The sequence below is a fragment of the Ambystoma mexicanum genome, chromosome 6p (genome assembly GCF_040938575.1).
Source record: "Ambystoma mexicanum isolate Mex_15411 chromosome 6p, UKY_AmexF1_1, whole genome shotgun sequence".
NCBI classification, from domain to species: Eukaryota; Metazoa; Chordata; class Amphibia; order Caudata; family Ambystomatidae; genus Ambystoma; species Ambystoma mexicanum.
Window position 1 is genome coordinate 1448984455 of NC_090935.1, and position 21659 is coordinate 1449006113.

Here is a 21659-nt window from a genome sequence, read left to right on the forward strand (position 1 = left end):
ATAAGGTCTTCCTGGGGTCCCATATCTAGGATGTCAGTTAGATCATCCAGTTTGTATATTGGTGTTGGTATTTTCCACCCCATATACTCTATCACCATGAACATTAACTGTCTGTAAAACCCTTCAGCATGGCCAGTAGGGTCTGGTCTCCCAATCTCTAATTCTGGGGGCGTATCTAGTTCACTTGTATTCTGCAGGGACTCTTGTAAGTTTTTTAGCCTTGATTCCTCTGAGATCAAAGGCTCAGGGACCCCAGGTGTTCGATATTGGAGACCAAAAGGTTGCGAATCATCTGAAGAATGTTCTGCTGCCTCATAAATTGAGAAAAGTGACTCAAAAAAATCCTTTCTTGGTAAAGGTGTATATATATATATATCTTTTTTGTGATCCTCGATGGCAACGGCAAAATCTTCGACACAGTCGACATCAAGGACTTGTCGAACGCCTTTGGCATGGAGGACCTGTCACGGTCCAATGAGGAGTCTTTCGGCGCCGTCGACTTCTTCCCCGAGGAAGATTTGTCTCAACGCGAGGGATCCTTCAACCGCTCTCGAGGAGACTTTCTTTGCCTTCCTGCCCGAAGGCGCACGGTTTTTGCCCTCATCTTTTTTCTTGTTGAGTTTTTAGACCTGGGTATGGCTTTCATGAGTTTGAGGGTGTCAAGGCCGCATTCTCAAAAATGTGCATCATTTTTACTCTGACCTTCTCCCACTCAAGAGGGCGATTTCGTCAGGCATATTACCCGTTCTGGGGAGGAACTCGACGAAGACGGTGACCTATGGCGCCTTTTCCGCGATCGTCATGAGGATGACGAGTGGCGAGAACCACTGCGTGATCTCGACCCCTTTGGCTTTTTACAAGGAAATTTCGACTTTCGACTCGTCTGAAGACACTTTGTTTGACGGGGTCAAAGGGAATTTTGACCCAATTTTCCTCTTCGCTCTTTCAGGGCTTTCGCCGTCATCGATAAGCAGGCCTTACAGTCACGGTAGCGTGAGAGGAAAAACAGAACTGAAGCCAACGGTCGCTTCTCGCGCTTTATACCATCGATGACGTCGACATCGAGATGGAGGACTACGAGGGACCTCGTGTCGACCGACATCAACGCGCAGCGCCCTCTGCTAGAAAAGAATTCCGAAGCAGCTGAAGCTGGAAATGGAAATATAAGATGAGGAATATGTGGGATGACACAATCCATTCGAAGACTTCCCTCCGCCGGGCTCTAGCCTCCACTAAAAATACACAGTTCTATCAAATTCGGTTTTGGACTCCTAGTCCCAGTGTCACACTTTAACACAACTTGAAAAAGGATACAGACTTATAAAGGATACAGAATCCGCATCCACCTTGGGAGCCCCTTTGCTCTGGGATATCTTGAACGCGATGTTAACAAGACTTTCCCCCCAAGAGCGCAGCCTGTAGAAATAAACTATAACTAACAGGCCAGGGGCTTGAGTGAAAAGGCAGGAGCAGCGACAACAGAGCTAAGGGAACAAAGCAAAACGATGGTTCAAGAGAGCAGCCAGAATTACCAAAGTGCAGCAATCACCCACCCGCAATTACCCTCTCTTACCTGCTTAGTCAAAAAGAAGTCCCGTAAACCTACGTGAGTTCAGCAAAGTGGTGACAAGGTGAAGAAGGAAGAAAGTCTCAGTTGAAGGAAGTCTGTGCAATAATCCACCTAACCCGAACGCCACGAGGGCGCAACTAGATAGTCCAAATATAATCCCCAAGGAATTCAGCAAAGCGTCCCCAAAGTGAAAATAGCCAATCCAAGTAGTGACCACCAAATCAGGAGAGCGTCCAATCGGTCACTTCGATGTGTAGAGCAATGTTTCTTGTGATGAGACCAGCGTCGTTGATAGATCCAGAAAAGGAATATTTTTGTGGGCTTGTGAAATACTTGAGGGTGAAGGGTTTCAGAAAGCCAGTGGAGTTAGCAGCCAGTAGAGAGAAAAGAAACTTGTGAATAGAAGTCCAGTTCAGATTTTCCTAATGTTCTGAATTGCATTGAACTTGAGGTTAGCAAATTCCAAGGCGTCACAACAAACAAGGGCAAGAGGGAAACAGTCCGTTTGGAAAAGCCATGAGTTTGTTTACCAAGGGAAACAACCGAGGGAAATGGCGCCAGGAGTCGTAGGGGAAAAAACGTTTAAGAGTAATCCTTAAAGCATGAGCCGGGTCCAGGAAACACAGGAATCAGGATAAATCGGGCACTCGAACTAATTACTTAGTTTTAGGAGCACCCGTTGCAGAGATACGCCGTACTAAATACTGGTATCATTTCCAGGACGCAAGACACGTTGCGTGCGCTTCACGTGACCGCGGGAAGAAGGAATGCTGGATAATGTAGTGCGGCGTATCCCACGAACTGAAAGCAGTCGCCAGGGCAGCTTCCACATGGAAATAGACGCCCCCGGACGTCCTTAAGCAGGAATGCGGGGCATGACACCCAGAATGCACCTGTGAGAATTTCGCTCCCACTTCACAGCTCCCCAAAACGGCATTCCGTGTTTTGGGAGCTGTAGGAGCCACAAGTGGGATGTTTCAATGGGGCCAGGGTCTTACCTCGCACTCCTCATAGACCTATGTTCGCCTGTGTGGCCCCAGGGGAGGAGCTGTGCTGTAGGTACCGACAGGCAACCCAAGCTGCCCCTGGTCTTGCCTTCTGGAAGTACAGCTCACTCTGCCACACTGCTGCCTCCTCTCAAATAGCAGGGCCAGTGTTTGGGCGGTTTGTCCCACTTCTACTCCCCGTGGACCCCTCATCCAGGAGATCTTCCCGCACTGGTCCACCCCCAGGAACCGGATCCAATAGCGATGGCCGTGTCCTGGCCACCTGGACAACAGATCCCCAGGGACTAACGGGTGAGACACCTTCAGGTTTCTCACACCACTCACACATGTCCACTTTTGCTGAATTCCAGGGAACGGGGTGGGGTGTCCAAATGTCATGTAGACAGTAATGTCTGGGGGGCCCCCAACAGGTGACTGTGCAACATTCGGTGCTAATTGCTGAAATAGTGTGGAATTGTATAATAAAAATAAACGCAAAGCCACAAACCCACACCGAAATTTACAGTTTTGCTGAAATTTAGGGAAAGGGGTGGGGTGCCTAGATGTCATGTAGACAGTAATGCCCAGGAGGGTCCTAACAGGTGACTGTGCAAAATGTGGGCAAGATTGGTGAAACGGTGCGGAATTGTGTAGGGAACATGTCCAAAGTCACAAATCCACACATTTTCACTATAGATAGATAGGTTATTTATCCATCCATCCATCCATCCATCCATCCATCCATCCATCCATCCATCCATCCATCCATCCATCCATCCATCCATCCATCCATCCGCTTCAGCCTCTTGACTTTCCTTGGTTCACTCCAAGTTGGGCTGCTTCCAACATACAGGGCCCGGCCAGGACTCCCTAGCGGAAACCCAACACTGCAGTCACATGCTGGGGTGCCTCTCACACAAGCAGCCTGGCTAAAACAAACGTTGGGGTACACTGCTGCTGCCTTGCTTGTACAATCTAAGGACTCAGAAGCACCAGGCAAGATCTTCTGCAGCACAAGGGACCTTGACACAGCCCTGGACAAGCTGTTTCCCAAGTAAGGATTTTGTACATATTCTTTGGTAATATAAAGTGCACTTTAGAAGGACTTTTTATAGATTTCTAAAGGGCTCTTTTTTTTTTTTTTTTGTAATGCAGCTACTTAGGAATAATCGATACAGTGTGCAATTCATTACGCTCTTTTTATATAAAAACAGAAAATTGCTGGTGTACTGGGCTGAAGTCAAGAAATGTATAACGAACAATAAATAAAAAACTTTACATCAGCATTCCTTTGCCCACCTTTTCTTGTGTTGTACCTTTATTCTAAAGTAGCAAACCCAGAAATCCAGGAACTCGGGTAAGCACAGGGGACACTGGGTGCCAGGTAAGAGACGGTTGAAACCCCTGATGTACCTCAACACCTCTGCCACTAGTATGCAGCGAAAACCAACGAAAATAAAATTCTGTCTAGCTGGGCACACATCGAATCTCCAACAATAGCACTCTGCTCTAAACCACCAACAGCGCCTAATACGTGCCTGACCTTTGGGCTGCTTATTGGAGCCTAGCCAGCCACCTAAGTCCTAATCTGGCAAAAATACACACAAGCAACTCTTAATCTAAACACTTAGAACCTCCTACACATGTACTGCGGTCACCAAGGGCGTTCCAACCACAAAGCGCATCGAGGCCATACAAATGGGGAAAGAGCGCTATATAAATAACAAATACAATATTTTTTAGTCATAGAAAGTATATACCGTGCCTGCAAACACGTCTTCCGCAAAGTACGAATAGATCCATCTCCCCACTGCACATCCCTAAATTAGTGATTTGTACACACCAAGGCAGGTTACCCCTTTTCTGGGAAGGAAGCACAGAAGTCATTACACAATGTCTGCAAGAAGTCACCTCTTGTTGGGGAGCAACCCCCACTTTGAGTAAAATTCCATTTTGGGCAACTCTTGAAGTAGTAGCTGACATATGATAGGCATTCTCTTCCTTTTTATAGATGGCACTGTTGGACTGGACAATGCTGGTTGGGGGCCAGTGAGTTTAAAAGAATTAGTAAATATTCAGAGACATTTCTCAGGGCACATTGGCAAGTGTTGCTACGGTCCAAACCGATGGCGTGGAAAAAGTTCAACATTTTTCATTTTACAAAGGTTGCTACTCAGGCCTATTTTAAAAGGAAAATTCCTCACCCTGCTTTTTTATTGGGAACATCATGTCGTTCGGGTTTCTATGTTCCTGCCCACTTTGACAAATCCATAGATGTTCTCATTTCTCTCCGAGGGTGTGCCCCTTCCCATGAGGCTAGGGAGGTGAGGCTGTTACCCAGATAGTCCCCCTGTGGGTGGTATACAGTGCGAGGATGTCATGAGGAAAGACTCCCCCTGTAGAAACAAGGAAGACCATCTAGGGAGAATGCGGTACAACACCCCTCACCCAACACAACTCCATACTATGTACACCCCAATACTTCCATGTACCTCTGCAAACCTGAAGATAGGAGACCCAAGTTTCACTGCAGTGTCTGGAAGACTTATGAAACTAAAAGTACTGAGACGAGGTGGCTCACGAGAAGCATGAGGAATACTACAGAGCCATTAACAAGAAGGACTGACGTTAGGCAAGGGTGGGACAAGCACTATAATAAGGAAATTGAAGAATGACTGAGCATCTTCTACTACGGAAGTCAGGAATCCACAACAGCTACCTGGGAAATTCAAACCAGGCGAAGGGAGTGAGAGGGTGAGACGGCTCAGACGCCAAAACAGCAGAGAAGCCGTCAGTAGGCTGACTCCTACCGGATTGCCCAAGGAGTGGCAGTCCCACACCTATTATGAAGTGGGACCATCGGGTCCAAACAAGTGCTGTTCCCGGGAAGGGAGCGAGAGGGCGAGATGTCGCTGATGCTGAAACACAAGGGCTCGAGGAGCCGCTGGAGAAGGCCAGTCGGAATAAAAGAAGACCGGAGAGGCTGGTGAGAAGAACCACAAACCCTGGAACAGCCGGTGACGCGTCCCGTTTGGAAAGCAGGTAACAGGGAACAGAGGAGATCTGGCGGTGTAGAGTGGAGAGCCAAGCATAGCCTCAGGGAAAAAATCCCTCATCCTAGTGGGAACAGAGATACCACTGACAACCAGAGAAAGGTCTGGGACCCGTAGACAAACCCAGGGAGTGTTGGAGAAAGTCTCCCTCATGCTGGTGGTCAAGTAAATCCAATAACCACCAGGGAAGGGTCAAAAACCCAAGAACAGAAACGTAAAGCAAGTCATCATCTTTGTGGCAGTACCTGGCAGGAGAGTGAACAAGGTCTGCCAGAATAAACCATTACAGGGTTAAACTGTGAAAACAAATATAAAAGAAGCCAGGCGTAGTTAATTCCCCCTGGTGTTGTGAACTGTGAAACCAAATATACAGGAAGACAGGGGAAGGTAGTCATTCCCCCTGGTGTTGTGTACTGTGAGACCACGTGCACAAAAGGGCCAGGGGAAGGAAGACATTCCCCCAGGTGTGAACTGTGAAACAAAGCCTGAGGAAGGCCAGGAGAAGGGGGTCTTTCTCCTGGTAGTTGAGCTCGCAAGGAGGATCAAACCAGTGATCCGGGGGAAGGAAGTCATTCCCCCTGGGGTAAAGAAACAGATCTATGTGATCACTGCGACCACACAATTGCGACGGCCGAAAATGGTGACTTTTTCTTTAGTTCATTTTTTTGTATCCAACCCCCTTTACACCACATAGATATGCTGGGGGAGACCCCCTGCAACCTCCCATATTACTATAATATCCCATACCCCCCCCTCCACATATTTTTGTGGTGTAAAGGGGGTGTTTAAAAAAATAAAATGTCAGCCATTTCAGCCGTCGCAATTGTGAGGGCGACATTTTGGGCCATTTCCTAAAGAAACAGCAAGTTTTTTAATGCAGGGTGTTAGAGGATCAGCAATCCTTTTTGTTCATGATATACTAAAACCAGAGGAAGGGAGTAATTCCCCCTGGTGAGGAACTTGCAACCAGAACTGTGCCAACCAGTGAGGAGGGAGTCATTCGCCTGGACCAAGAAAATTGGTGCAACCTTTGAGTTCCGTTATAAGTGTAAGGGAGAGAGATAGGGATGTTTTGACACATGACGGTGGACTCTGTTACAAAGACATCCTGACAGACCCATTAGCACTTTAGTTGAGGCAGGGAAACCCCTCACAGATGTATTGAAAGATAGGTTTCCTCTTTATATTTATAATGAATAAAAGTCGATAGCAATCACTATGTCACCTGTGTGTCAGTCTCCTCCTTCTGCACCCTTACACCACACACAGATTCCCTGGTTATGCCTATGTTAGGAGTAAACTGCATAAAAGGTGAATGAGCACTGCACAATTTTACAGATAGTTATGATGGCTAGAATAACCGAAATGAAAATACATTTTGAGAATCATGAAACTGGTTTCAGGCCTCCTTTAAGCGGTGTACAGACTCAGCAGTTATAATGTGTAAACTTACCAAGAGAAACCAAGGCTTGGTGAATGTCATTCATCACACTTTTGTACAGTTCCTTCTGCCATTCGTGTAACAACTTCCACTCCTCTTCAGAGAAACAGGCAGCAACATCCTGGAACGTAATCTGTCCCTGGAAGAGGATATTGTTTGATAGTGAATTTGTTTATTCAGTTTTTTCTTGCAGTTCCCACCCACTTTCCCCCCATTCTCATTGACAGTAAGGAGCAAGGGCATAGTGTGCAGAAGATGATTTTCTTTATTTGTTTTATTTTATTAAAAGCATAATCTGGTTACATACAAACATTTTTTGTTATTTGATATTTTTATTGAAAATAGTTCAACAGAAACAGGGCAGGGAAATCAAGTTCACAATTATGTACATCAAACATCTGCACAGAATACTAGTGTTGCTTAGCCAACACCCAATCAGTGTGAATCATCAACCTTAAGAACAAAATAAACATGCAATTTGATTGGATAAGGACATTACGCTTAAGCAGGCCTATGTACACAATATCCACATGATGTACATCATGCAACATATACCAAGTAAATAATTTTATATTAGATAAAAAGGTCAATTCCCAGAATGTTCTTGCTTGTGCGGTGTCAGCCATTTGTATCAAACTACTTCTCTCGAGTGAGCAGAGTATAGATAGCAGAGTGGCCCATTGGTTTTTAGTCGGTGGGTTCTCATATTTTCATTGTAATACAATGATTTTTCTAGCCGCAAATAACATATATGTATTAGCTTTCTAGACACTGCAACGGTATGCCAGTGCTCAGCCACAGGTCCGAACAACATGGGCATGGCAGACACTGAGACAGGAAAAATGTGTACCTGTGAGATCTGTCTGAATGTTGGTCCAGAAAGCACCTATCCTAGGGCATGTCTAGATTATATTTGACCCATCGTGCCAGGTAGACCGTATGTTCTCCAGCACACGACTGAGTGTGTTAGCTTCATACTATGTAGTTGTGTGGGGGTAAAATACACTAGTTGTAGGATCTTGTATTGTATCTCCCTGTTACGTATATTACGCAAAACCTCATTAATATCTTTAAGCCATACATGTCCCCTGCATCTAGGGCAATGTTTAGATCTTCTGTCCAGCTGATTGCTAATGTTGTGTTTCGAATTAAGGTTGTTCGGCATGCATAGTCTGTAAAATGTTTTAATTGTCGGATACATTGTAAGGTCTTGGCCGAATTGTGCTTTGTGTGTCGTAGGCTCCCTGCTGAGTGACTCACATGTGGTGTGTGCAGTGATAGTTGATTGTAGAGTTGCATATAGGAGTCAATCCGAATCCACAAGACCTAGCACATGCTTTGTGTCCTTAAACCCGAGGAGTACGGACTCCTTCTATAGATCCATGACCCTTATATATGTTGCCATTCTGAGAGTTACCGCTCATGTAGTGTGCATTATTGTGCAGTAGTGCTCTGATGCTGATCCAAGATGGGGGAAGTACACACGTTTGCACCTGTAAGTGAGCGCATTTTATGCCATCGGGCGAGAGTAGGCCCTATAAGTGGGTGTACTCGAAGAGCCCTGGGTATCTTAGACATTGGAATGGCTAAGGCCTCCTGCAGAGTATATGGTTGCAGCGCATTTACCTCTAGAAAGCGCCAGCGAAGAATCCTCTGTGTTAAGCCACTGTTTAGGCCTGCACACTTGTGCAGCTAGATGATATAGTTTCCATTATTGAAGCACAAGGCATCCGTCAGGTTTAGTCGCCCGTAGAATGGATTTATTGATGCAAGCCTTTTTATCCCCTCACCATATAAATTTCATTAGCGGTTTGTGAAATTCGGTGAACATGGATGACGTGGGAGATATACGGGATCATGGAGGTCAAGTATGTTATGTTAGTTTGGGTATGGAATTCATTTTGACTGGGTGTATTCTGCATTTAATATAGCCGTTTAAAAGTCTAAATGGGGCAACCCCATGTCCCATGGGATGTCTGAGCATAAGAGCATGAATTCTCACTTCTCCCAGCTCACACTGTATCCAGCTATAGGCACGTATTCTTTAAGAATTAGCTGAATGCGTGGAAGGGAGCTGGAACAATGGCTAATGTATAAAAGAATGTTGTCTGCATAAAGCGAAACCCGATGTTCTTCGTCACCTTTAAGTATACCCGCCCAGTCGGTTCGTTTTTGGGCTAACAGCACGATCGCTAAAGCATACAAGAATGGTGATAGGGGGCAGCCCTGTCTAGTCCCTGTGTATAGGGAGAAGCTGTCGGACGTGCAGCCATTTGTAATTACAGCAGTATGGGGGTTATCATACAGCAGTTTAATACATTTAAGAAATCGCCTTCTAAAACCAAATTTTTCCAGTACCGCAAACATGTAATCCCATCTCACCTTGTCAAAAGCCTTTCTGGCGTCCAGTGACAGGATTACATCTTCGGGTCCAGCCTTACCTGAGATTATGTGGAGCAGCTGCCACACAATGTCAGAGGAATGCAGATGTAAGATAAATCGCGTATGGTCCCGGTGCAATAACCTCTCTATACGCCAGGCCAGGCCCTTTGCAAGAATGTTTGCATCTGAGTTTATTAATGATATTGGACGATATGAGCTCCAGTCCATCAGTTTGCAACCCTTCTTGTGAAACACAACAATGTTGGCTATCAGCATAGAGTCCGAAGATATCCCTTCTCGACAGCCACCGAAAATACTTTACCCAGTGTCGGCGTCGATTGGCCAATCAATAGATTATAAATGTATATTGGTATGCCACCTCGGCCAGCCGCTTTTCCAGTGGTCAAGCCTGTGATGGCCTTGGTTATTTAGTCCTCTGTTATAGGAGCATACAAGGTCTCTTAAGTCTGCGGGTGGGATTATGGGTAACTGCATAGCCCGCAAGAACCTGGGCGACATTTCTATGTGGGGGAGCCGCATATAACGGTTCGTAGAATTCTGTGAACCAGCATTTAATAGGACTATCCCCGAACAACAAGAAGCCATTTTTGTCCTTAACGAGTCGATTAGTTGATTGCTTGGTTTACTCTTCAATGCAATTGCCATCATATGTGATGGCCTATCGCCACCATTATAAAATGGCTCAGTCCACCTGGTGAATGCTTTCTGTGCCCCTTTCTTAGTGATGTGTGCAAAAGCGTATGCCTTTGGGTTGCAGGTGACTATGTGTTTGTTCAGCATTACGCAGTTCTGTGGTTAACTGTGCATCGTGAGCGGCCCATGATTTCCGTTTGTAATATGCACTGCCATTGCAAGTAGGCTTTATATGTGTCCCAGCTTCTGTGGGCCCCATAATCGCCGGTCAGATTGCCCTGCCAGAAATTAACAGTGTACTGTATGAGGTGTTCCACAATATCTGTATGTTTGAGAACCATCAAATTCAGCCGCCAAGAAGGGGCACGTTGGACTTCGACTGGAAGAGAAATGTTTAAACTTACAGGTGCATGGTCCAGGAAGAGTATCAGAAGAATGTTACATTTGTCAACTATGTGTATGTTGTTGGAAGAGAGAAGCCAACAGTCGAGTCTCGAATAGCTAAAGTCCCTTGCGCCCCCATGCTTATGATGCCAAATCAGTCAATTGAAGCTCAGACTTCAAGGTTTGCAAGGTCGAGCTTTTCTTTGGGGTGTGGATGCATGCACCTCACCTTGTCCATCTAGTCCGGGGTCAAGATAAAATTTGCCACCCACAATCGTCAACCGACTCATAAGTGAGGCACAGGTTGCAAAATTATGCGTAAAGAATCCAGGACAGTAGGTGCATATATATTTATGAACGTAATTCTTTGTTGAAAAATACTCCCATGTAGCAGGACATAGCTGCCCTCTTTGTCAGCGAGAGTGTCCAGCACGGTTAGTGGTATGCACTTATAGATTAGAATTGATACACCACGTTTCCTATGGTACAGTGAATGCACGTCACCACGATCCACCCTCTGGTGAGTTTGACAGACTCGGCAGCGTCTAAATACATCTACTGTAGAAAAACGAAGTCCCCTTGCAAATTACTCACAGTTGAGCAACCTGTGCCTCTTAATGGGATGTCCCAACACCTGAATGTTAATGGTAATGCACGTAAGAGAGGTCATGTATGCCACAGGATAAGGGGGAACCATAGTTCTGCCATTGTAAATTCTGACCAAGCAGCATAAACATAATGTGTTAAGACCCCACACGCAAATTTGAGCACGCCTATTTAGTACGGCAAGTTCCCCCCAACCCCCCAACAAGAAAACAACCAAACCAAAGTTAGAAACATTGGGGACATCTAGTTAATCCCCAATACAGAAGCCTAGTAACCCATGCAGAGCATGCTAGCAAGGACTTGACAAGCCTTATCGTCTGGCTACCGCATCGTGGGCCTCCCCAATGAGTGAGGAGGTTAACCTGGTTAGAACAGTGAAATAACATAACACGGGGGGGGGGGATGTAAGGTGCACCGATGTTGATGAGATATAGCATGTGATTAGAACTACCTGTTGCAATATATAGGTGTGTAAGATCACCCTGTGCCAGGAATCCAGTGCCAGAGGGCTGTCTAGTATGAGAAACCGTGACCCAGGAGGACAGAGTATGCAAGTGAGCCCCCTAGGCACCCGGCATAAAGGATTGCTGCACCAAACATTGGGCCCTTGAGGACACAGGGTATGCTATACTACCTACATAGGGAATTCACTTCAAAGAGCCTGAGCCCATAGTTGTTTACTTATGTGGAGGACAGACAGTAAGCACAGTAGGCAACAATTTCCAAAGTGACCATGTGGTTATCCCACCCCCTACCAAGGCATGCACAAAGTGTTGCAGCCTGTGAAGAGACAACATTTCAATTAACATAAAATAATGTGAGGGACCCCTACTACAAGTCCATGGGGGTGTGGTTGGTGCTTCTGCCATTGTACTGTTCTTTGCGAGAATGAGCAGTCCAGCGAGGCCATCATCATCTTCTCAAGCGTTTTGTCTTGTTTGCGGTCAGAACCTCTCTGCCCCCCTAGATAACCTGCTCCCTTTGTTGCCAACATGTCACATTGCGGCCGTCTCGTGAGGCCGATGGGGCCTCTTCGTGGGTCGTCGGCATATCATCAGTAGAAACCGTGACCCAGGAGGACAGAGTATGTAAGCTAGCCCACTAGGCACCCTGCAGGGAAATTGCTGCACCGAACATTGGGCCCTCGAGTTGGAGAGTGTGAGGGTAGTAGTGTAAGACTGAAGGGTGGTGGTAGGCATTAGAGCGAGAGAGAGGAATATTGGAGACACAGAAGAGCAAGTGTGAGGGAGAGGGGTGGGGTGGGGTGTGAGGGAGGAAGAGAGTAAGATTCTCAGGAGAGGTGTGGAAGGGCAAGTGAAGCCTGTTAATTTGAAAAGTCCTTAACCGAGTTAAAAAAAAAAAAAAACATTGTTATTCTTGAGGGACCCTGGTTAGAATTCACCTAGGAATTTCTAGAGGGAAACAGACAGAGAAGGCATTTAGATTTAGGTCATCACAACCAGCCAGACAGAATACTAAATAGTAGGGGTTACCAAACTCTAGTGACAATCCTGGAGTTTTAGGACACCTGGGCTATGGAGGCAGCACACAGGGGAGACGAGAGAGAGAGAGCGAGAAGGAACCAAGCTCCTTTACAAAATCTTCAATAACAACCCTTCACCCTTCCCTGTGAGTTAGTATGCTCTTAAGTGATCTGTGACACAAAGAATCAAAAAGGAAATTCAGAGTATTTCTTTGGAGCAAGCACCTGCAAATTCACATAAATCAATATCATACCAAGATAAGAAGAGAAAAAAAACTCCAAGAAAAGCAATCAGAACTTATGTAGTAGCTGTTCAATCTTGATTCATATCTTAGCGTAAGTTATTACAATTAAATCCTAATCACCTATCATTAAACCATTCAAATAGGTTGTGCCTCACCCTCATTAGTCACTGCATGCAAGCATGCGCAATTACTGGAAAGAGAGTTTAATACAGGGTGTTGCCATAATAGATGTTTCACAGTTTCTATACAGTTATTTACGCCACATAGACAACAAAATATCTCCTTGTGAGGAAATTTGATCGAGGCGCCAGTAAAATCCAATGTACAAAGTATAGAAAACGTATGTCTCATATAAATCACATTGTAACCTAGGTCATGGAAAAAAATATATGTGCTTGGGACATAATCCTTTAGGCGCAAGCATTGTCATCGGAAGATCAGTGTGACCACAGCCGCTGCTCCACAAGCCCAACCGGACTAACAACTATTGTAAACAAGCAAATCAACTGACTGGCGCGCAACCTTGAGCTACTAATGTCCAACCAGCCTAACCAGGATATATAGAACTGGTACCCAGCCCACACCGGGGCTAGAACAGGAGAAATCACTCCAGACCTCATGTCATCGCTTCCCAGAAATGAGTGCCTAATCACGCCACACGCCATAGACCCAGGAGGGTCGAAACACGCGTTGGTTGACATCTTCCAATAAATATAGCACCAATAAGTTGGTTTGAATCCATTAGATCATCAAATTCTACATACTGAATAAATCAGTAACTCAGCGCTCAGGTGAACAGGGGTCAACTTCTGCTTTGGAACAAGCATTGTATGTATTCCATAGCTGGTCCCCACCTCCAAGTTAACTAATTATCTAGCTCAATTTTAACAATCAAAATGGGTAAAATGCAATGGGCCTCATTATGATACTGGCGGTAGCCGGCACGGCTGCCGTGGTACAATTTATTTTACGCCGCCCGCGAATGGGCGATTACCGGGTCATTAAGGCCTTGCCAGAACCTGTAATTGCCCATTCGCAGGCGCCGGAAAAAGGCACCGGCACCATTCGTGAATGGTGCCGGTGCATCAGACATGCTCTGCTCGCGGGTGCCGGTACGCCCGCCAGGTCAGGGCGGGCGGGAAGGCACCCGCGAGCACAACTCGTAGTTTGCCGGTCCGGTAACAACGGTACTGGTAACTTACAGTACCGTTGTTACCGGACCGGCAAACTTATAATGAGGCCCAATGTCTCAAATCCAGTGTTTTCGATCTTCGGGTAAGACAATAATGTACAATTGTCCTCATAGGAGCCAATAGCAGATGCTTCACTTCATACAAACTTTGGCTACAAAGCAGCCCTACTACAAGATAATAATGCATTCAGGGTGGAGGGTTGAGGTTCACGATGCAATACTAATATAAGGTTTGTGCGCTGTACACACCAGTGCAATTACTGATGTGAGCCTAAATTGTACTTGAATAAACTACAGAGCAAGAATCATAGGTAATCCAACAGGTACTTCCAACTCTTACTGCTATTCTATTGATATAATCATTTGACTTAAAAGTAAATAGTTCCAAGCTAAATAGTAAAAAGTAGTAATTTTTTAATTTAAAGGTTTCATGCTGAAGCTGCCACATGTAATGTTAAAGAGGCAAAGCACACCCATTTGCTGCAGTGGTAAACATTTTAGGTTGCAAGCTGCTAGCCAGCAATAAAAAGTCCCTTGACCCCTCAATTCTACGCATGCACATAGGGTACAGTTTGTCACTCGGCAAGCGTCAATTAACACTAGCCAGTGGCCACTGTAAATGTTGCGCCCTGCTTGCTGCATTAAGTTATTAGCCAAATATGCACAATTATCAAACCAAAGCTGTGATTCACAGAAATACACATTTTGTGTACAAAGACCCAAGGGCTAGGTTAGACAAGAACTGGAAATACTAGATGAGAATAATACTTTATATTGAGATAGCAAGTTAACACTATTAAACAGAGACAAAGAAAAAACAAAATTCACTTGTCACTTTTCTCTAAGAAAAATCTGTTGTGTAAAGGAAACACAGTTGAACACAAGCAAGGCCTGCAATAAGATCATTATTCCTACATTCGACTTTAACATATGCAAGCAAAGTAAAGATTGCCTTTATTATTTACTCTGAATATGTATTAAATGTATGTTGACAGTACGTATAAGAACTTCAACTAACAGGTTTTGTAATATGCAAATCGAAGAACCCAGTGCGCAGTATACTTAAAAAGCAGTGTTTTGTAAATTACCCTTTTACTCTAAAGAAAGACAACATATATTCAGAAAACTGTGGGAAGATTGTGCATGTGCAAAGGTCAATATAATTTGGACAAACCATTGTCTAAGCAAAAACAGATGCCCTCATAAATATCTGGAGCGAGGTCTCATGGCTTAAAAATACAATAATTAGATTCCAAAATGGCTGCCGTGCAGAGAAGACATGTGAGAGCACTCTCCGTCTTTTCTCTTTTCTACTGACACATCTGTGACGCCCCGTGTGTGCACTGGGCATGCGCGAGCCTCGTTTGGGCCCGCGCATGCGTAATTGAATAAAGGAAGTCCGTGCAGCAGTTGCCGCCGGGTGATGCAACCGGCAACATCGTGTCTGGCTCGTCTGTGCATGCGTGTGTGTGTGTGCACGTGTGTTTGGCCACCCACACTCCGCTAGGCCACACAACAACTGGCGACAAGGCGGGATGCCACACGAGCGCTCGTGGAACACATAGCACGTCGTAGCAACAACGTCACGGCGGATGAGTCACGGACCCGGCGGGTGCATTCCGGCGACGTTTAGAAGCAGGAGCATACCCAGAGGATGACCCATTGATGGCAGGCACAGCACAGAGGGGACCTAAAAGCAGCAGAACGCAACAAGGGGGCCACCACACGCAGTAAGAGAGGTCAAGGGACGTGCAAGACCCTCCAGAGTCAGGTTTGCGGCCTCCAGCACAGCAGGAGGTGCCGGTGCGACCATGTCGGACAGTGAGGGAGAGACAGAAACTGCAGCGGTCGCGGCGAGAGCACAACAGGGAGCCTTGCTACCCATGCAAGAATTTGATGTGTCAGGACCCCCTTCGAAGTTGGGCCCAAGATGGCGGCTCTGGATCAAAAAACTGGACATGTACTTTACAGCAACGGGGATTAATGATGACAATGCAAAGAGGGCCACCTTGTTGTACTCAGCAGGCTTAGAGGTTTTACGCATTTACGAGTCCCTCAACTTACAGGTAGAGACATACACCGAGGTGAAGAAGGTGCTGGAGAACTATTTCATACCGCTCTCGAATGTCGATTACGAGAGGTTCCTCTTCTGCGGGGAAAAGCAGAGAGAGGAGGAGTCGCTCGACCAGTTCTGTGCCCGGCTTCGGATGATGGCCACCTCTTGTCGATGGGACAATGATGAGTGCATGATACGTAATCAGGTTCTACAGGGTTGCAGTTCCAGCAAACTGCAGAGACAAGTGTTAAGAGAGCCAGGCTGGTCCCTGCAGCAGATATTGGACAGTGGCAGAACATTTGAGCTGGCCGAGTCCAGAGGGGCGAAAATGGATGCGGCGGTGCGTCCAGGAGCATCGGGGGAAGCTTTCGCCATGGGGAAGCGGTCGATGTCGAGAGACAAGTGGGGGCAGAGAAAGCAGGAAAGTCGCTCGAGTGCGGGGTCCGACAGCATTTGTCAGCAATGCGGCTATGACCTGCCCCACTCTGAAGAATGTCCTGCCAAGGACAGGTCATGTGGCAGATGTGATAGACCTGGACATTATGCCCGAATGTTTCGCGCCCCCACCCCGGTGTCAGTGCAGAGAGGCCCAGCCAGAGCACGTGGCGGTGGCTCAAGAAAATTGCAGAGCATCGCGGCGCTGGAGCAGGAGATACAGAGGCTGAACATGGCAGAAGAGGAGGAGGAGGAAGAAGACGAAGATGAAGAAGTTTTCTTCATCTCAAACATTGCTTCAGGTGCCAAGAGCAAGAGACATCCGAAATGCGTAGTCGACATCCAAGGGGTGCCGACGCAAGTGATCATCGATACCGGTGCATCGGTCTGCGTGCTGGCCGCAGACCACTATAGGCGGATTCTGGGACCTCCGGCGCTATGTGCATCAACTGCCAAGATCTTTACGTTTGGAGGGGACACCCCCCTTCCCATTGATGGCGTGTTTATAGCGCCCGTGTCCAAGGACGGCGTCACCATCAAGGCACGCTTCTTCGTTACGGACGTGAGCCACCACTCGTTGCTCAGCTGCGCAGCGTCCGAGGCCCTGAATTTGGTCCATTTCACGATGGCAGTCTATCAAATGGACATCGAGGTACTGTTAAACAAATTCACATGCATTTTTGAAGGGGTTGGAAAGTTGAAGGCACCACCGGTGCGGCTGCACATTGACAATACGATCAGGCCGACTGCCCTGAAGCACAGGCGGATTCCGTTCCACCTTAGAGGGAAGGTGGAAGAGGAGCTTTGCTCGCTGGTCAATAACGACATTATTGAGAGGGTGGAAGGGCCGACACCCTGGGTATCCCCCATAGTAGTGGCGCCAAAGCCGAAGCAGCCAGGGGCAGTGAGGATTTGTGTGGACATGCGTCTCCCCAATGCCGCCATTAAGAGGGAGAGGCACCTCATGCCAACGCTGGACGATATCATTGGCAAACTACAGGGGGCGAAAGTATTTTCGAAGTTGGACCTACGAGCGGGCTATCACCAGCTTGAGCTTCACCAAGACTCGAGGTTCATCACCGTCTTCACGACGCACGAGGGGCTTTATCAATTTAAACGCCTGAGCTTTGGTATCTCCTCAGCGGCGGAGGTTTTTCAGAACACGATAAGAGGGGCACTCGCCGGCCTAAAAGGGGTGTTGAACATAAGTGATGATATCTTGGTGTTTGCGGACACAGAAGCCGAGCACATGAAAAGGCTCGAGAGCACACTCAAGAGGTTCCACGACCTAGGCCTCACATTGCATCGCCAGAAATGTGAGTTCCTCAAAGATCGGATTGGGTTTTTTGGGTTCAAATTTCACGCAGCGGGAGTGTCCCCGGACCCAGAGAAGATCAGGGACATCCGGGAGGCAGCAGCGCCAACATCCCCCACGGAGGTAAGGAGCTTCCTGGGGATGGTGAACTATTGCGGACATTTTATCAAGGGCCTGGCCTCCTTATCAGAACCCCTCAGAGCACTGACCAGAAGTGATGCAGTGTGGAACTGGGAAGGTAAGGAGCAGGAGGCGTTTTAGGCACTCAGGAATGCCCTGTCGGATGGGGACATTATGGCCTACTTTAATCCCGCCGTAGAGTCGGAGATCGTCGTCAATGCCAGTCCGGTGGGAGTGGGGGCAGTGCTCTTACAGCCGGACGAAAGGGGCGATATGAGACCTGTCGCGTACGCCAGCAAGGCCCTCTCCGATACTGAAATGCGATACTCGCAAATTGAGAGGGAGGCGCTCGCCATTTTGTGGGGCTGCCACCATTTTTGCCTGTATGTTCTGGGTAAGCCTGTGACAGTGGTAACAGACCACAAGCCCCTACTACCAATTCTGGCGGGTCTATCCTCGAAGCCGCTGCCAAGGATAGAGAGGTGGATGCTGGCCCTGCTGGAGTACGGGGTGCGTCTAACGTACAGGCCAGGCACCAACAACCCGGCGGACTACTTGTCACGTCACCCCAACGCTGGGGGTTGCAACAAAGGCGGAGAGGTGGCAGACTGCCAGGGTCTACTCTGTAATGTGGTGGATGGGGCACTCCCCGTAGCGTTGTCGAGAGCAACCATTGCCTCTGAGTCATCCAAGGATGAAGTCTTTGACATCACCAAAGAAGCCATTAGAAGTGGAGATTAGAAGGAAATGCTGCGTAACAACTCCCGGCGCCAGCAGGAGGCCCAGAGAGATCTTCAGGCACTATGGCGGGTGAAGGAGGAGCTCTTGATCTACGACGATGGCCTGCTACTGAGAGGTAGGCAAATTGTAATCCCGCAGACACTAAGGAAGCGGGTGCTTGAACTGGCACACATCGGACATCAAGGGGTGGTCAAAACAAAAGCGAGACTCCGACCAAAGGTGTGGTTTCCGGATCTAGAAGAAAAGGTCGAGGGCTTCGTGAAAAGGTGTTTGGCTTGCCAGGCGGCGACCCCGGGTGACAGGGCTCCCCCGATAAGCTTGATGGAGCGGAGTGAGAAGCTGTGGGGGACAATCCATGTAGACTTTGGTTCGACGGGTCGGGGCATGTATTTCCTGGTGGCCGTTGACCAATGGTCGAGATACCCGGAGGCGGAAGTGGTAGAATCAACGGCAACAGAATTCACCACGAGGGCATTCGACAGAATGTTTGCGGCACATGGGTTTCCCGAGATGCTCTGCTCCGACAACGGACCGCCGTTTACCGGCAACCAATTTGCGCAATACCTCCGTGATAGGGGAATCCAGCACCGCAGAGTATCGCCACTGTGGCCTCGCGCTAACGGGGAAGCGGAAAGAATGATGCGCACGCTGAATAAAGTGCTGAGGATCTCGGCAAACGGAGGTGACGACCTGCAGAAGAAGCTAGTGGAGTTCTTGAGGGAATATCGGACCACACCCCATCAGTCCACGGGTGTCGCCCCGGCGGAGGCCATGTTTGGGCGCTGCCCCAGAGGAATGATACCTGAAATGGAGGGGAGGAGTCCGGGCGTCATAGACAATGAAAAGGTACGACAAGAGCGGGCCATACACAACCAGAAGGAAAGTGACAGGCGCGGTCTGCAGGGCAAGGAGATTCGTGTCGGAGATTCAGTGTTAGTCAAGAACCGACACCCCGAAGGAAAGCTAGCTCTTCCGTTTGAACCGCACCCGTGGAAGGTCACCCATGTAAAGGGGACCATGGTGACAGCCGCCTGCGAGCGCGGTACGGTCACGCGTAATGTATCTTTCTTCAAGAAGGTGGACACGTCAACCGGAATGTCCAGTGCCCCAGCCGTGCCCACCCCGGAAGGAGGCTCTGAAGAGCTGGGCGAGGAACCCATGAACCTCGGAGTCCCCGCGGCGGAAGCAAGCACGGAGACCCCAACAGTCTCGTCCAGGTATCTCTCAAGAGTGTCCAGGAGATCGCCTGCCCGTCTCAAGGACTATGTTTTGGACTCAGGGGACTGAAGTCAGAAGATCCGTGACTGTCAGTAAGTGACGGGAATTAACCTGCTCCCAGTTCGCTCCAGTTAATGTTTAATAAGTTAAGTTCATGTTGTTGTTTGTCATTAAAGATAAAAAGGGATGTAACGTCCCGTGTGTGCACTGGGCATGCGCGAGCCTCGTTTGGGCCCGCGCATGCGTAATTGAATAAAGGAAGTCCGTGCGGCAGTTGCCGCCGGGTGATGCAACCGGCAACATCGTGTCTGGCTCGTCTGTGCATGCGTGTGTGTGTGCACGTGTGTTTGGCCACCCACACTCTGCTAGGCCACACAACAACATCCATCCAGAAATCACAAGTAGAAATACTCCCCAGCCCCTGGGAATCTACAGCTCAGACACCCCCTCCCATCACTGCAACACTACAGAAGGCATCGGATATCTGCCGGATACTTCAGTAGCTGTGAGCGACCACGCCAGAGGACGAGGGACCGAGCAGCAACACCTTCAGCCCGCAATAGATGCGGGTGCCCAGGCGGATCCCAGGAAGCAAGACTTGCAGACTATCTCTCACAGGCCAAGGGGAAACTGCTTTTCAACAGAGGAAATGCGGGGACGGCATTGTAAATGTGATTAAGAACGCAGGCAAAGAGACAGCAATACGCCACAAGGGCACTGAACTTGGATAACGTTTCCGGGAGGCAGCACACAGATGCCACAAGAAAGGAGATTCTGGCTCAGTGATCCGATTGTTGGCAGCGTTGGAGAAGCGTGAGCGGGGGAACATTCTGCCATGACGGTTCCACTGGGACCCAACATTCACCTAGTGGGTGCATTTTTCCAACACGAGCCACAAACAAGATCAGCCAGAGCCCTCTCCAGCGCGTGAGAAACCACTGCCCCTTGCCAATCGGTCACCCCTCACTAGTTGCCTTTTAAAAGCAAGGCACTAAACTGTGCTTAATAAAAGCAAGGCACTAAGCTTTGCTTAACAAGCAGCTGCACAATCTGCCATAGGCGCTGCGGTGCACACATATGAAGGGGGTGCTTCACCGCCGAAATCAGGAAATCAAGGGAGACCTCCCTCTCCTCTCCCCTCCCCCTGAGTGGGAGTTGAGAATCTAGGCACATACCTCCACAGGCATCAAGGTTTGCACTATAAGATACCGGGGGGAGGGAGGGGTTCTGGCCACGCACAGGCAATTCAAGCATCATTGAGGATACCTCCAAGAAACTCGTGCTAGTCGATATATGTCCGGTAGCGGAGAAAAGCGAGGTCAAGCTGGGCAATCCCAGCCTCAGCAAAAATTACTGGAAAAACTCTGGGCAAGTAATAAAAACCTCTCCGGGCCCACTGCTACGCTAAAACAGCCCTCTTCACCAACACTGCAACGAGAACCCCCCTGACATGGGCATCCAGGGAAGACTTCACTAAAAGTGTTCAGGAGTTTCAGGAATGGTTTACCTCGATTTTTCAATCGCAATTCATGGCCGACATAAGACGCAAACTTGCTGAAGTTAGTATAGAAATCACATCCCTAGCAGAACGTGTGAACCTGAATGAACAAGCAATTCAAACTCTTGTTGAAGACAGTAAACAAACAGATGTCGCAATGGAAGATTTGTCCAGAACCACACACAACCTAGAATTGCAATACGAGGGCCTCGAAAACAGATCATGTCGATCTAATATCCGGATTAGGAATCTCCCACAAACTATACCAGACTCAGAACTA

The 21659-nt window shown here is 47.9% G+C and overlaps 1 protein-coding gene across 3 annotated transcripts in view; it reads right to left on the minus strand.

The window, feature by feature from the left end:
- LOC138510505 (zinc finger protein 776-like) overlaps positions 1 to 21659 on the minus strand; it is a 427294-nt gene that overhangs the window by 338478 nt on the left and 67157 nt on the right. For all 3 annotated transcript variants that reach the window (XM_069626207.1, XM_069626206.1, XM_069626205.1), the window contains exon 2: positions 7063 to 7189. In XM_069626207.1, the coding sequence (XP_069482308.1) occupies positions 7063 to 7189 (127 nt within the window). The remainder of the gene's footprint in view (positions 1 to 7062; positions 7190 to 21659) is intronic.